The sequence below is a fragment of the Gopherus evgoodei genome, chromosome 2 (genome assembly GCF_007399415.2).
Source record: "Gopherus evgoodei ecotype Sinaloan lineage chromosome 2, rGopEvg1_v1.p, whole genome shotgun sequence".
NCBI classification, from domain to species: domain Eukaryota; kingdom Metazoa; phylum Chordata; order Testudines; family Testudinidae; genus Gopherus; species Gopherus evgoodei.
This window is the reverse complement of record NC_044323.1, coordinates 161,967,554-161,983,658: the sequence shown is the minus strand read 5'-3', so window position 1 is coordinate 161,983,658 and position 16,105 is coordinate 161,967,554. Positions and strand designations below refer to the sequence as shown.

At 56.2% G+C, this 16,105-nt stretch overlaps 1 protein-coding gene across 1 annotated transcript in view; it reads right to left on the bottom strand.

Moving 5' to 3' along the window:
- ADGRA2 (adhesion G protein-coupled receptor A2) overlaps positions 1-16,105 on the bottom strand; it is a 123,544-nt gene that overhangs the window by 22,567 nt on the left and 84,872 nt on the right. Inside the window, exons 3-8 of the mRNA XM_030552149.1 lie at positions 8,506-8,577; positions 8,048-8,119; positions 5,388-5,459; positions 4,761-4,924; positions 4,201-4,414; positions 3,324-3,488 (exon numbers count right to left, since the gene is read on the bottom strand). Of these exons, the coding sequence (XP_030408009.1) occupies positions 3,324-3,488; positions 4,201-4,414; positions 4,761-4,924; positions 5,388-5,459; positions 8,048-8,119; positions 8,506-8,577 (759 nt within the window). The remainder of the gene's footprint in view (positions 1-3,323; positions 3,489-4,200; positions 4,415-4,760; positions 4,925-5,387; positions 5,460-8,047; positions 8,120-8,505; positions 8,578-16,105) is intronic.

Sequence of the window (16,105 nt, the reverse complement as noted above, 5' to 3'; positions counted from 1 at the left end):
TGTCAGTCCCACGCCCGCTGCACTCACCACTTAGCATGTGTGGAAGCAGGTTAAATCTAAGGAGGCAGGTGGATCCTGCAGGGGGGATTTTCAGCTGCATTCTCTAGCATGTACATCCCTAGGTTGGCCAGCCTCTCGGGACTTGGAAAGGGATGAGAGCCTTAGCTGAGAACGTGCTGCCCTGCCCCAGCAACCAGCCCTGCTCTGGTCCCTGGATGTTATTACTGGGCCACAGAGGCTCTCTTCCCCACTCGGGATGTCCTGCTGAGCACGTGGGCAGGGGCAGCGTGACCTCCTGCTGCCCAGGCTATCCCCTCCTGAGACTGACTGACAGAGGGGTCCACACACCAGGGCTGGCAGCATGACACCTTCCCCCAGCCCGGAGCTAGACTTCTACAGAGACCATTGGAGCCCAGACAGACAGAGGGGGGGACTGGCGGGTGGGGGACAGGTAGGCAGGAGCTTTGGGGAGGGGGTCCACAAGCAGACAGAGATGGGGGACAGGCTGGCCAGCACTGGGGGGGGGGAGGGGCGGGACGGCCACAGGCAGGCCGATTTCCATTTCCTGAATGATAAAAGGAAAATAATGCTTAGCCCTCCTGCAGTGCCATGGCTGGGCTAGGCTGTGATTATCCCTGCTCCTAGCTTCCCTGCCACAGCCCTGGGAACCCACCACCAGCCTCAAGGGAACCCGAGAAAATAACTATAGTGGGGGAGAAATGCAAACTGGCTCTGCAGAGCTGGTTGCACTGCCCTGCTGAGGGAGCCAGGGCCATCCAGAGCCTGCCTAGGCATCTCCTAGCACATAGCACGGCAGCTGGCAGGCTCCCAGCAGAATGGTCCTTCCCCTGGAGCATTCAGGGCCCCTCCAGGGATGGGCTGACAGCTGAGGCTCAGCAGCTGCAGAGAGCAGCACAGGCTTAGTGAGGGATGGAAGGGACCTGCCAGAGAACCCGGAGCACTGGCGACCCTGTCGTCGCAAGGCAAGGGAGGTTGGCCCACCCGCTCCTTTTGTAACACTGATCTAGCTCCTGTCTGCTGGGAACTGGACAGACACCCCCCACCCAGACTCAGCTCGCCGATGACCAAAAGCAGCTGGTGAGCACCCTGTCTGGTATGTTAACAAGCACCATTTCCTTGGGGCTCTGCTGGGCCAACTGCCCATGAACCAGGCAGGTGCAAGCAGCAAGGATGCTGGCATGGAGTGGGGGAGCAGGCATGTGTCTGTGCATGGGAGGGAACATGTCCATGCCGTGCACTGGGGGGGATCCCAAGGGGGATCAGGAAAAAGTTTTCCAGCTGCGTGCAGGGCATGACAAAGAGAAAAACTTCAGACAATCCACAGAGCAGCTGAGATTTTTATGGGGTAATTTATTTCCCTTCCTGGAAATCTCGGTTCGGCCCAGCTGTTTCAACATCTGGTTTCTGAGCCACTCCCTGCTCCCCCGCTACCACAACAGCTGGATTACGGGAGGGAGGCCCATGGAGGTCACATGCCTTCCCCCAGTTCCGCTCAGCAGACATCCAAGCCCAGAATTCTTCCTGCTTCCCACAGTCCTTTGCACCGATCTTGAGACCCAATGGCTGGAATGAACCTGATCAGGCAATCGGCTACAAGGAACCAATATGGCTGCAGGGTCAAAGGGTTTGTCTGCGTGGGGAGATTGACTAGAACAGCTGTCTGGCGTGGACATACTCTCCCTGACTCGGAGTGCCCACATGGGGGCTAGTCCCAAAGAGCTGTTATGCATTAAATTCACACCATAGCTTATTCTGGAATAAATCCCCTGGGTAACGCTGATCCTGGCTGGAGCTGGCAGTGTGGATGGGGCAATCTGCTTTGCCTGAGCCCTTGGTGCCCCAGTGCCAGACAGCACCCTGCCCGTGCCCCTCTGCCCTCATCAGGATGGACCCCACCTGTCTAGCAGCTCTCACAGCCCAGTAATGCCAGTTGACCCCTAAATCCTTCCCACCCCTTGGCAGCCTGCTGCCCTTGTCCCCCCTGCATGCCCCCATGGGCACCGGCTTCCTCTGCATCCCTCTGGCAGCCCATATTCCACTCCTTCCCTCTGTGCCTCCCACCGCAGCCCATTTCACTCTCAGACCCCAAAGCCACCCTGTACACCCCCCAGCATCCCTGTGCCCCTTCCCCAAGCCCACCTATATCCCCACAGGGCTCCAGGTGCCCTGTAACCTGTATCACTTTCTGGCAGCCTTCATCCCCCTACACCCTCCTCACCCCCCCGTATTCTCCCAACCCACTGGCAGCAAGTAAGCCCCCCAAGCCCCTCTGGGCCGGGTGTCCTCCACACAGCCCAGCTCCGGGTGCCAGAGGCCTGCAGGGGAGTTCCCGCAGCAGAACGCTGATTTCCCCAGCTATCTAATTCCATATCCTGCTCAGAGCGGAGCGGAGGGGGTGGGGCGTGCGGGGGGGTCCTGCTAATTTAAGCCATGTTTACTGTACCAGTAATTTATATTCCATGAAGGCCCCGCCGAGGTTACAGTGGGCTCCCAAAGCCTTTCGTCTCTTGCCAGAGAAATTCCAACACCTCTGCTTCTGGAGCCCGTCTGCGCTGCCAGCACGGGAAGCCTTTTAAAGAAGCCTCCCTATCAATGGCTGCCTAATCACTACCAGACGCTGGGTCACCTGCATGACTGAGTCTCAGCACCCCCCCTGCGCCTGCAGTCCGAGGAGTGGGGGGGGGCAACAGAAAAGCCCTGACACCCCCACGCCTGCTGCGCTGCTGCCTGGCCCCCTGCCTCCCACGCTCTGTCTGGAGTTAGAGGCACTGGGGGACTCTGCAAACAGATACCAACTATCAACCAGGAGGGATCACCAGTCACACCCCACGCCACGGTGCAGCTTTCCACACCTCTTGGAAGCAACAGGTGTTGGAGGCTGGGCTGGAGAGACCCGGGGACTGGGCTCACAAGGCAAACCATGTGCTATCTCCTTTTCCCCCGGGCCCTCTGATCCTCCCAGGCAGCCGAACTCATAATTCTGATGGAGGAAGGTGGAGGGAACTCCCCCGATGCCCCCAGGGTTGTAGGGGCAGCTGGCGAAAGGGACTCCTCTACATTGCAGCTGGCCCAGCAACCCGGTACCCTCAGCAGCCCTACAGGGAAACCCAGTGCCCCTTCTGCCAGCAACACGGTGCCCTGCTGGGGACGCTCACCACATATCGATTCCAGCAGGAATCGTGATGAGGCCACTCCTACCCCAGGCCCTTTCCCCCATGGGTAACTGGGCAGTGGGCGTGGGTCAGTGATCAGGAGATGCCGCTGGAGGGTGCGCATTGGGGCATGGCAGCTTCAGTTCTGACCTGAAGTCCCCACGGTTGTTGGTGATCCTCTCGGCCGGGCAGTACGAGGCCGATGTCTCCAGCACCACGATCTCCACCTTCTTGCTGACGTTGCCCTGGGAGGTGGAGACGGCGCATTCCCACTCACCGTTGGCAGAGACGTGGATGTTGGAGAGGATGAGCTCACTGGGTGGGGGGATAGACAGGGGCAGGGGGGAGACACAAGGCAAACGCTCACATCTGAGAAGTTAAGAGGCTACGAGAGACCAACACATAGCCTCTCTCCTCCTCCAGCCTAAGGGGCAGTGGCACTCGCTGACACGCCTGGCACTGCCCTAGGCCCCACTGAGTGACAGGCAGATGTGTGTCTGTATCCGTACCCACTGCTCACCCACTGGCGGGACATCTCCCCAGAGCTCACCCAGCACTTTCCTGCAGTCCCTTTCCTTTGGGGTAGGGACCCAAACCAAGGCCCAGGGATCATTTCAAATGCCACAAGGCAGCCACCTCTGAGGAGGACATGGCAGCTGACAAGAAAACATGGCCATTTAGCCCATAAATAAAAATCCCAGATGGAATTTATAAAGGAACCTAGGGGAGTTATGCACCCAGATCCCAGCCCCCCGCCCCAGGTGAAGCAGAGCGCTATGCACCCAACTGAGGCTTAGTCAGGAATCCCAGCTCCCGTGGGCTTGGTTTCAGCAGGAGCTGTCAAGATCCAGAGCGACCCCTGGCCAGGGCTGAGCTGAGCATTTGGGAACCTGGCCCCTGCCCAGAGCAGCTTGGTACACTGGCTGCACCACAGAGCACTTATGCCAGGGCATCCTCCCCCAGTGCCTATCACTCGCTGCCCAGCGCCCAGGCCAGTACCCTGGGCAGGATGGAGTCTGTGTCGTACCTGGTGATGAAGGTGCAGTCATGGATGAGACTCTCCCCCAGGATGATGCCAGTCTGCTCGTCTCCCTCCACCAGCACCCGGTTGTGGTACCACCGGATGCGGGTGCTGCTGTCCAGGTAGGTGGCTGTGCACTGGAATGGCAAGCGGTCGCCCTGGAACACCACCTGCCGCAGCGAAGGGATCAAGTGGTGGGTGTGCAGCTCCGGAGCGCCCACTGTGGGAAAGGGCCGAGATACCTGGGTGAGCCACCTCATCTCCCGGCAAGGCAGGGAGCCCTCTTCGGCAGTGCCCAGCCCACCTGGGTCAGTCATGACCGGAGGCCCCTGTGGGTCATGATCCACAGGCTGGAGTCGGTCTTGGTCCCTTCCCTAGCCAGACTGGCATCCACCAGCCCGGCTGGCACTAGCTGACTCCCTACTGGGCCTGCCGAGGGGGTTATCCAGAGCCTTGGCAGTCAGAGGCCTGACGGATGGCTTAGGGGCTAGCCCTCAGATACTCCACGCTGCCCACCCCCTGCCCTCTGTGCTCTGGGAGTGGCGCTCAAGGCCAGGCTGCCTCACCACACTGCAGTTGGTTCTCCCTGACGCTTCTCAGAGGCTTGGCATGCAAGATGCTGGGGTAGATGCACAGCGTCTTGTCGGAGATCTGAGCCGAGCGGTTCCTGGACCAGGGCAGCGTCCAGCGCAGGTTGCAGTCGCACGTCAAGTACTCGGTGGCAAAGTCACTGGAAGAGGCAAACCCAAAGGGCTGGAGTCAGGGATGGCAGAGGCCCCATAGAGACGGGTTTTGGCAGAGTGAGCCCAGCTGCTGCCAGGACCCTCAGGCTTCAGTGGCTGGGGAGCGCTGGGCACCGGGGTCCGCGCTGGGACAGGTAACAGCACGAGGCCTGTCCCCCTGACGCTCACTGCAGGAGGCCGGAGTGTCACAGGAGCAGCACACAGAGGGTGTAGCCATTGCAGCAGGACATTGGCAGCTACGCATACTACTGTCCCCATGCCAGTCTGCACACACGTGTAACTGCCGGCGCACACACGTGAGCACACCACGGCTGCAGAGCACCGGGCGTGAGCTTGGTCCCTGCAGAGCTCTGCGCACACCTCTCACTCAGCTCCCTGCTGGCCAGGGTAACTCTCTCTGGTGGGGGGGGGGCCTTGCAACGAGCCCTTTCCTCTCAGCGAAATACTCACACGACTTTCAGAGATGGCAGCTCGTCAAAGATGCCAGGCTGGAGGCTGGAGAAAATATTCCCTGACACGTTCCTGTGAGAGGAGACAAGAACCGGGCTGGAGGTGACAGAGGTTTGGCTGATGCGCTCTGACCAAGCCAAGTCCCAGTGCAAACATCTCCCGGGGCAGAGCCAGGGCAGGGAATGGGCATTTCCAGAGACTGCAAAACCTGCTCTCCCCGTACATCTGCCTCCCTCCCACCCTACTCTGAGGCGGGAAAGCTCCTGGCTCCAGGGAGCATGTGACGGCTTTCACCTCAATTGCCAAGACTGCTGAACTGGGACCTTAAAGAGAGCTTTCGGTGCAGGGACGGAGCTATGTTCATACAGGCACCTGGCCTATTGCAGGGCTACCGGACACAATAAACACCCTGAGTTCCATAGAGCCAGAAGCATTTCACACGTCATCTCCTGTGTATCTCAGGCCAAAGAATTCGCCCCAGCTCACCCTGTATGGAACCTAACCCCCTCAAACCGTCATTCAGCCTCACCTCATTACTCCCTCTGTGAGGGGGCGACCACCATTATCCTCATGGCACAGAGTGGGGACACGGTCTGAGGCATACCCAGAAATAGAACCCAAGGGCCTACCTCGTCACAAGTGTTCTGGGGGTCAGATGTGGCCCGACATGCGGGAAGTGCTGAGTATCTGCCCTCTAAAAACCAGGGCCCTTTAGGTCTCATGTGGGCCCCCAAAATCACTAGTCACTTTGAAAAATGTAAGGCCAGGAGTCTTGATGCTCAGTCCACTGGCGCTGGGATGAGAACCCAGGAGTCCTGGGGCTCAGTTACTCCCTCTCACTTTACAAACTCTCTCAACACACTAGCATCACGGATTATACAGAGATGCACGCTGAAAACTCAGGGCAAAAGTTTGCTTTTTGCTTTAATCCAATTCTCCCCAGAATCTCTCCAGCCATTTCAGTCCCGCTCAGCTTTTGTTGTCGGGCTTAGCCCCCCTCCCTGGCCTGGTTTTATGGAGAAAAGCGAAAACAAGAGGCCTGGCCCCTCTTGCCGCTGTGTCTTGGGGTTTTAATGCTCACTTTGATCAAGAATGCACACAATCGCCAAGCAGCACTTAATGAGCTCCCCAGACAGGTGGGGACAGAGAGGAGCCCACATGACAGGCTGAGCAGCAAGGGCCTTTAATGAGCTCCGCGCTGAGCGCTACCTTTGCCTGGCAGACAGTCTATTCAGCCATCACTCGCATTCTCCGGCAGGAGCTGCTATGAAGCGTCTGCCCCCAGAAGCTAAGCCACTCTGTGCTTGGGACTTGGAGAGCTAATGGAGCCACTGGGCAGGCAGGCGGCTGGGCAGGCTGCAGGGGGAGGCTGGGAGTGGCCAAGGGGTGGCTGGCTGAGAGACAGGGGTCTCTCTCCTCCTTTCTTCCCCACAATCCAGACTCCCGTCCATGTGTCTAAATCCAAGAGAGGATGAAGATCAGAGACAACAGCACCCTGGGTGGGCTAGTGTCTCTGTGACCCTCTTGATGCCACCTGGCTGAGGGCATAGAGGGTGCACAGTTTTTTAGGGATCTCTGGGTCAGTTATGTGCACAGTAGTTCACTGAAGGGGGCACGTGAGGGCTCTACAGAGAGCCAGTAACACACAGCCATGGTAAAAAGAAAAAGAGGACATTAACAGCTACGGACCTATCCTGAAAATGTTGTTTGTGAGGCTGAGCATTAAAGCAGGGCACCGAGAGGTGACAGACGTCCTTCCTGACAAGAGGAGGTGTTTATCTATCAGTTGGATCAGATGCAAACCGAGCACTGTATACTTCCCAATGGATCCCCCTCTGTCTCCTGAGCCACCAGCTAACCCCAATTCAGAAACCAACGGGAGATTGCACATCTACAGGAAGGAACCTCGGGAGGGCGCCTATTCCGGAACAAAAATCAAAGGGTTGTTTTGATCTCTCGGGGGTTGCACAGGGACACCCTGGTAGCATCACCTAGGAAGTAAGCAGTGGACTTGCTTCACGAACAGAAGCTCCCAGCCAAGTCTGGCAGTTACACACTGGAAGGATATTGAGTGAGCGTTTCCTCTTCTGGCATAACAATATCCTATCAATGAAGTTTAAGCTCTCGCAGGCATGGGATGCTTTTAGTGTATATGTGTAACTCTTTGTTTTCAACATCCCACTTGCTCTCATTGGCATCTTTGCTCCTCGTTAAATAAACTTGTACAGGATCCCTCTGTAAACAAATCTAAGTATGGCGCGTGAAGCCGAGCTGTAGTCTTGTGTGTAACTGGTAAGCTGGGAACTGGTAATTTGGTGAGTGCCCAGTGGAACAGGGGCTGGACATGGTCTGGGGACACTCAGGGAACTCAGCAGTTGGAATGTGTCTATTGCTAGGCTGTGGCTGGCAGAGGCCAAGCTGTCCCAGGCTAAGGGCCGGTGGTAGCGAGATGGAGTGGCCGGAAAGGCTAGGCTTTGCTCCATCCCTTGCTAGCAGAGGGGAGGGTCCCGCTGTCAGGTGGGAAGGGGAATGAGGGCGAAATCGGGAGAGCAAGTGTGGGGATCCTGCTCCACAACAGCCAAAAGCCCCTGGCCAGCGCTGTGCCTGTGGGCAGGTGCCCTCCAGGGAGCTCTTCCCGTAGGCCCCTCCCAGGTACTTACAGCCGAAGGAGGTTGGTGAGTCCCTGGAAGACGCTGGCGCTGAGGCAGCCGATGCGGTTGTTGGAGATGTCTCTGGAAACAAGCAGAAGGGACATAAGAGCTGTGTGAGTGCTGGAAGCCAGTGCCGGCTGCACCTTGCTGGGGGGAGCCTCCGGTGCTGCAGGGAGATGTGCTGTATAAATGAGCTGACTGACAGGATTCAGGCACCGTTGAGAGTGGGGCAGCTGCTGCTGTGAGTGCACCCAGCACTGCTGGAGGAGCTCAGCACCTGCCCGGTGTGTGGGGCGAAGCGGCAGGACCAGTAGCTCCCAGAGTCGGGCTGTTTCAAAACCCAGGCTGCAGCGCAGAGAGAGGACCCTGTGCGGATGGGCTCTGGTCTGTGCACTGGCCCCTGCCCATGAGCCAGCTGCAGGCTTGACTCTCCCAGAGGAGTGAACCAGGAGCCCGGGGCCACTTACAGGCGCTTCAGCTCCGAGAGGCCAAGGAACGCGCCGGGCTGGATTGTGCTGATCAAGTTGTTCTTGAGATCCCTGGAGAAAGAGAGAGAAAATAGATAAAAAGGAAGCCAGTGGCCGGCAGGAGGCTCCGTGTCCTGGTGGGGGGGCAGAGCAGCCCAGCACAGTGCTCCTGGCAGATCACTCCCCCTGCATGGTGTCAACCCAGCTCAGGGGAACCCAGACTGGGTGCCAACCATGCTGGAAGGTCCCTTGGACAGGGAACCATGGCACCAGCTGGCAAACACCTGGTACGCCTAGCCAATGTCACAGACCGAGGCTAGGCTGCCTGGAGGGGCCTCCTCCTCCACTTGCCCAAGGGTAGTGAGATCATGCCCTGATACCAGCAACAGCTTCATCCATTCACCTGCTCTATGATGGGAAAAGAACTTCCAGAGACTTCCCAGGCTCCTGAAAAATGGGTCTGGGACATCAGTGCCCTGTGTGGTGGCACCGCTTATGAGGCGGATGCCTGTCCACGAGGAACTGGCACCCCCTCCGCCCTAGCTCGAATCACGTGTGAATATCCGGAATGAGGGCAGTACGGTGGTGCCTGCCGGAGACCCCTTGCTGCTCCCAGCAGCCAAGTACGGATCTTGATCAGCAAGTGGCCTGGTTGGAAGGGATGAGTTGGCAAGGACATTCTTCCCGGGAGGGGGCAGACAGAATCCCGGCCCAGGCGGATCCTGGGCCATGCCGGATGGACAGGTCTGAGAAAGACAATAGGGTTGAAATAACCTTGATCTGGACCCCTCTGGTGCCTCTTTCTACAGCCAGCCTCACTATCCAGTACGGGTGTCGGGACCCTCATGGCTCCACTTCACAGCACTGCTTTCCAAGGGAGCAGGAGCCTGCAGGCCCTTCACAATGGCTGCACCGCACTAGCCAGGCAAGATAACTGGCCTGGAAGGGCACATAAACCTCTTGGGAACAGGTCATATGGGGGGAAGGGCCAGGACGTGCGAGGGTTAATTCGGTGTTTGCAAAGGGCTTTGAGATCCTGCGTGGACTGGGCAGCAGAAAGGGACCCTCTTGTTGTTTCTGCTCCGGGTTTAGATTCCTCAGCCAATCAGAGCCGGGAGTTGCCAGGCCAGTGAAGTGCTGGGCAGGAACCTCATTAGCAGCTTTCAATTCAATCTCTAATTATCTCTCAGAAGGGAACAGGGAGTGAGGTTGGAAACTGTTACAGCTCCCTGCCAGTTTGAAGGAGGGAAAGATGCAAGGGCCTCTGCGCTCATGAGCGCTTGCACACTTGGAGCTCTGCAGAGGCAGCAGCGGACAAGGGTCTGCCAAGCAGCACCTAATTGGCCAAACAGGCCATGCATGTGTGTTCGGTGTCCCCATGTGTAAAACAGTCAAGGGCATCCTTCCATACAGGTGTGCATCCCAGGACGAGCTGACGGTTCGCCACGTCCCAAGACCTGGCGCGTGATGTTGCTGGGAGTGAGTAGCGGATTTGTTATGGCCACGGGCCCACACTCCAAGGGGGCCCCGGCCAGGGCCACTCTTCTCCGCCCCCTGCTCTCTCCTGCGCAGGGCCGGCTTTAAACCTATTCCACCAATTCTCTCGAATCGGGCCCTGCGCCTAAGAGGGCCCCACACCCAGTGAGAATTCCTTCCCTGGCTAGAGGCGCCTTTTTAATTTTTACTCACCTGGCGGCACTCTGGATCTTCAGCGGCACTTCGGTGGCGGGTCCTTCAGTGCCGCCGAAGACTTGGAGCAAGTGAAGGACCCACCGCTGAAGTGCCACCAAAGACTCAGAGCACCCCCGATGAGTACAAGCACCACATCTTTTTATACGTGTGTGTGTGCGTGGCTTTTTTTTTTTTTTAAGTGATCCCTGCCGAGGCCCCGTCAAAACTGTTTGAATTGGGCCCCACACTTCCTAAAGCCGGCCCTGCTCCTGCGGGGGACAGAAGCTTGGTGCTCCTGGCACTGAGGCTCCTGCTGCAGTAGGGCTGCCAAACTCCCCCTCCATTGCCTCCTTTCACAGCTTGCTTGGTTCCCACCCTCCCCCTTCCTGCCAACGATCAGCTGTTTCGATCAGCTGTTTGCCGGCAGGAGGGTGGGCCCAGCACGCTCACCTGGGGAGAGGAGGCAGAGAAGAGGCGGGGTGGGGCCTTGGGGAGGTGGGGTGGAACAAGCAGACCTACTCTGAATGCAGAGCTGCACAGCCAGGCTGAAAAAAGAAGGTGCTGCTCAGCTCCTGGCACTTTGCAGCTGGACACCACCACCTTCTGGGTCCTCGTGCTGGTTAAGCTTCCTTCTGCGTGCTGGGAGCCATCCATATTTGTACAACAGTGAGTGCCCGTGGTGGGGCAGACCGGGCAGGAGGACAGAGGCAATGGGGAAGGAAGGGGGTGGGATGAGGAGGAGATGGAGTGGTGAGGAAGGGTCATGGGATGGGGAAGAGAAGGGGATAGGGCAGGGATCTGCAACCTTTGGCACGCGGCCTGCAAGGTTAAGCCCCCTGGTGGGCCGGGCTGGTTTGTTTACCTGCCTTGTCCACAGGTTTGTCCAGTCGCGGTTCCCACTGGCCATGGTTCACTGTTCCAGGCCAATGGGGGGCTGCAGGGCGAGGGATGTGCTGGCCACGGCTTCTTGCAGCCCCCATTGGCCTGGAGCGGCAAACCACGGCCAGTGGGAGCTGCGATCGGCCAAACTTGCGGACAGGGCAAGTAAACAAAGCGGCCCAGCCCACCAGGGGGCTTACCTTGGTGGGCCGCGTGCCGAAGGTTGCCGATCCCTGGGATAGGGGAAACAGGGGTCCCCTTGGCAGCAGCTGGGGCTCCCCTGTTAAGCAGGCCCATCAAACCCTCACCCTGACAAGCCCCACCTCCCCTGTATCTGTACCACCCTGATGAGCCCCCCCCAGACACCCTCCCCACTGAGCCCCAACCACCTACATCTAAGCCCCCACTCAAATGAACCCTGTAGATAAATCTCTGTATTAAGCATCTTCACATAACTTTCATATGACTTTGTATTATGCCGCTCTATATAACCTTGTATTAAGCCTATCCATATAGAACCTCTAACTTGCATATGACTTTGTATTATGCCTCTTCATATAACCCTGTATTAAGCTATTTTCATACAACTTTGTATCAAGTCCTTTGATATAGGACCTTTATATCAAATCCCTATGTAGAAAAGCTTACAGAAAACTGTGTGTGTTAAGCCTTGGTATAATGTTATAGTCCCTAAGGATCGTTAAAGTAGAAGAAAAATGTCTTTTTGCTAGGAGTAGAATAAGATCCCCCCTCCCCCCGCTTAATCAATTGCCCTGTTGATTGAATGAGGTGTGAATGAGCAAGGCGTGGGAGGCAGGCACCTCCAGACAGCTAGTTGGAGAGGGGATCGAAGCCAGACCCAAGGACAATAAATCTTGTCAAGTGGGCTCACTAAAGAAGAGCAGACATATTGATGGCCAGGGGTGAGGGGGAGGGGGTTAGAAGCAAGCACCTTCTTTTGGAAACACCCTCTTTGAACAGCATTGGGACAACACCCAGAAGGAAGCAGCACAAAGGACCAACTGACAGAGACACAGATTTTGAATCTGGTACAGATTTGCATGAGAGGAAAGCTGCTATAAATGTGAGGCGTCTTGCAGAGGATCCTGGGTCTGGTCTTGTCAACATCGGAACATCGATCCGGATCGGCAGAATCCTGGCTTCATCCCTCCCTTATCTAACTTACTTGGCCAGTGAAGTTAAGGGGAGAAACTAGTTGGTAACAACAAGATAGAGCGTGTGTGTATGTATGTGAGTGCATGAGTGTAATATAGATCATATGCATATGATACAGTATTGATTGACGCATGTACTATCAATGAATGTGGCATTTGCCTTATTCCCCCTGAAAAGATCCTATGCAGTACTTTAAGTACAACAACCCCACCTCCCCTGCACCCAGAATCCCCTCTCCCCCACCTGAGCTCCAACCACTGTTACTTGGTCCCCCTGCAGACTTCTATTACCCCTGCACCTCCCTGTGCATCCAGATCCCCCACTGAGCTGCCTGCACCCAGACTGCCCCCCACAGAACCCTCTTATCCCTTCTGGATACCCCACTTTAAGTCCCTCTGCATTTGGATCCTGCTACCAGGCTGAGCCTCCCTGCCCACATCTGGTGTGTCTGGCGCAAAACGGGCAGGGCCCCAGGGTGTTTCTGTGGCAGGCCTGGCCCTTGTTTTGTGTCAGGGTCAGATTAAGCCTCACTGCCAAGTCCCTGTCTCATGGGGGTGGGGGAGGCTGCCGGGTGTTCTCCCACCTCCATGCAGCCCGTGACCTGTGCTCCCCACTGCCATGGTGGAGCTTCCATATTTATTTATTATTAAAAAAAATCAGAATTTTAAAATATTATGCACAGAATTTGATGCAGAATTCCCTCAGGAATATGGGGCACTGTACAGCTGTGATGGCGGGACTGTGAAGGGGGTGCTGGACAGTAGGGGATCTGTGTGTGGGAGAGCTGGGCAGGGGGTATGGTGTGCAGGGTGCTGTGCAGTTGTGGTGGGAGGTCAGCGGGGCGGGGTCTCTTGGTAGAGAGTGCTGGGCATAACGATCTGTGGGGGAAGTCTCTGGGTGAGGGGGCACTGGCATAAGGGCAGGGCACTGGGCAGGGTGGCAGTGTGGAAGGGGCAAGCTGGCAGCGCAGGGCTGGGTGGGCCAGTGTGCATCTAGCAGTTTTGGGTTTGTAAACAGTGCCCTTGTGCTGGGCTGAGTGAGGCCACTCCCACTGTGCCTCACTGCCCCCAACCAGCCCCTCGCTCTGCAGACCGCCCCCCATCACATGCCCCATTTCCCTAATGGGGGCCCACAAATATGTTTAGGGCCAGGCCCACAAAAAGTTAATCCGGCCCTACTAGGAGCACATGGGGCTCCATTCCATACTGCTTGTCCTACTCAGTGAAACCCACATAGTCCTGTATCAGAGGGGTAAGCCGGGTTAGTCTGGATCTGTAAAAGCAGCAAAGAGTCTTGTGGCACCTTACAGACTAACAGACGTTTTGGAGTATGAGCTTTCGTGGGTGAATACCCACTTCCTCGGATGCATGTAGACACAGTCCTGGCCACATAATGCAAATGCCGAGGCTGCCCCTTGAGTGAGTGAGAAACCCCAAGAGCCAAGAGCAGTAACCCGCGGCCCCATGCACACTAACAGTCCTGCAGAACCCGGCTCGCTGGGAATTAATGAGCCTGGTGCTTGTGGATTTGAAAGAACTGCAAAACCTAATGAGCAGGCCAGGGTGCTGTCATGGAAGTGATGTAAGACTGTATAGGATTCCATAGTGGATGACATCCTTCCTCCCAGATGTGGGAGGCACTCTCCACAATCCTGGAGCAGGGCTAGCATGGCCAATTCAGGGACGTTTCCATGAGAGGGGAGATAAGCTGGAAGAGCAAGGCTGGATCCAGATCCAAGCACATCCAGGGTTTGGTGGGCTCAGGGTGGGTCCTGCTCTAACAACGTCAGATTGAATCAGCAGTGTAGCCTGTCACGGAGTCACCGGGCGATGCTCTGGAACTGCTCCCCACCAAGCCAGTCAGGACTTTGGGAAGCCTCCTCTCCCTTGGAGCAGATTTGTTCAGGGCAAGAAACTCACATGGCTTCACCTCCTGGGTCTCTCCTTGGAGCATTCAGCATCCTCTGCCCCTCCGGGCGCTCCCCACAGTGAGCCCGCCCCAGCGGGGTCCTGGGGAAGCCACAGAGTCCTGCACCCCCACTTTGCAGTCAGACGTGACTCTCAGCCAGCCAGTAAAACAGAGGTTTATTTGATGGCAGGATCATGGTCTAAAACAGAGTTTGTAGGTACCGCGAACCGGACCCCTCGGCCAGGTCCATTCTGGGGGGCAGTGAACCAGACCCCACATCTGCCCTCACTCCTCGTCCCCAGCCAGCTCCAGACTAACAACCCCTCCAGCCCCTCCTCTCTGCTCAGCCCCTTTCCCGGGCCAGGAGGTCACCTGACCTCTGTCTCCAACACCTTAAGTTGGCACCTTTGCAGGTGAGGGGCCCAGGCCATCAGTTGCTAGGAGACAGAGTGTCAGGCATTTAGGTGCACTGGCCCTTTGCTCTGCAGCAATCACACACCCTTATTCCACCACCTAGATACTTAAGAACTGCATAGGGGACACTGAGGCACCAATACAGTATTTAGAGCAAATATTAAGAACATTCCCAGTTCGTCACACAGCCACCATGGAGAGTCAGCATATTCCATTCCATGCGGGTGGCAGCAATCCAAGTCTCTGCTTGTATCTGCAGAGCCACATTGATTATTCAGCCCCCTTCGCTTTTACACATGGGGACTGATTTATTACCCATAGGCCATCCCCCAGGAATCCAGCCTGGCAGAGGCAGACATTGGATAGAGGAGGTGATGCTTGGGGCTTGTTCCCTAAGCCCCAGAGGTTGCTTTCCCATTAAACCCTGCTTCAAAGAGTCCTTGGAGCTGCCTGGGGTTGGTTATGGTTCTGGAGCCTGTTAAGAACCCTTGGTTTTTAGATTTCTCTTTGCTCTCTAGCCCTGGGATCCTCCCTGCGCAGAAACTACTGCTTCTCCTCCCCACTCTCTGCTTAGACAACTCAATGGGAGAGACGCACACCCCAGCCCACCCAATGTGCTTGGCTGCAGCTCGGCCTGCTCCATCCGCACAGCGCTAAAGAGAACAGCATAGGTAAAGCCACCCTGGGAGTACCCACTTGCATTTCTGTGCAAGGTCCCTCCTGGACAACTCCCAGCAATGTCTCAGCTAAGAGTCTATGGGCTGAATCCCACAGCAGGCCAGCTGCTGCTGAAAATGTGCCTGCCTAGCTTGATATGACCAGTAACTGGCTAGGGGCCTTTTGTCACTGGCACTGTTTAATACTGGTTCATATGGACATGTGTATGCATCAGCATGCTGCATACAAGTCTCATTTCAATTGTCCTTTCAGTTATCCTTTTAAAAACTGTCGTGTGCTTGCGCTAGGGGATACTCAGTAACAACACTTAGCTGGAAAGAGCTTTACTCAAAACTGGGCAGGTATATCACTACTTCCCGTCTATAAAAAGTGGGAGACTGAGGCATAGGGCAATTAAGGGCAAGAGAAGGGCTCAACTCCAAGTCCAGGCCAGAGTTTCAAAAACTGCCCAGCACGCCACCATTCCCGTTGTGATTCTCACATTCAGATTTTCAAAAGAACTCAGCACCCAACATACTGAACAGAGTTGAAAAGGGACACCATCATAGGATCTAACCACATCAGCCACACCATCAGGGGCTTATTCACCTGCACATCTACCAATGTGATATATGCCATCATGTGCCAGCAATGCCCCTCTGCCATGTACATTGGCCAAACCGGACAGTCTCTATGCAAAAGAATAAATGGACACATTCTAACATCAGGAATCATAACATTAAAAAACTAGTAGGAGAACACTTCAATCTCCCTGGACATTCAATAACAGACCTAAAAGTGGCAATTCTTCCACAAAAAACTTCAAAAACAGACTCCAATGGGAAACTGCAGAATTGGAATTAATTTGCAAACTGGACACCATCAGATTAGGCCT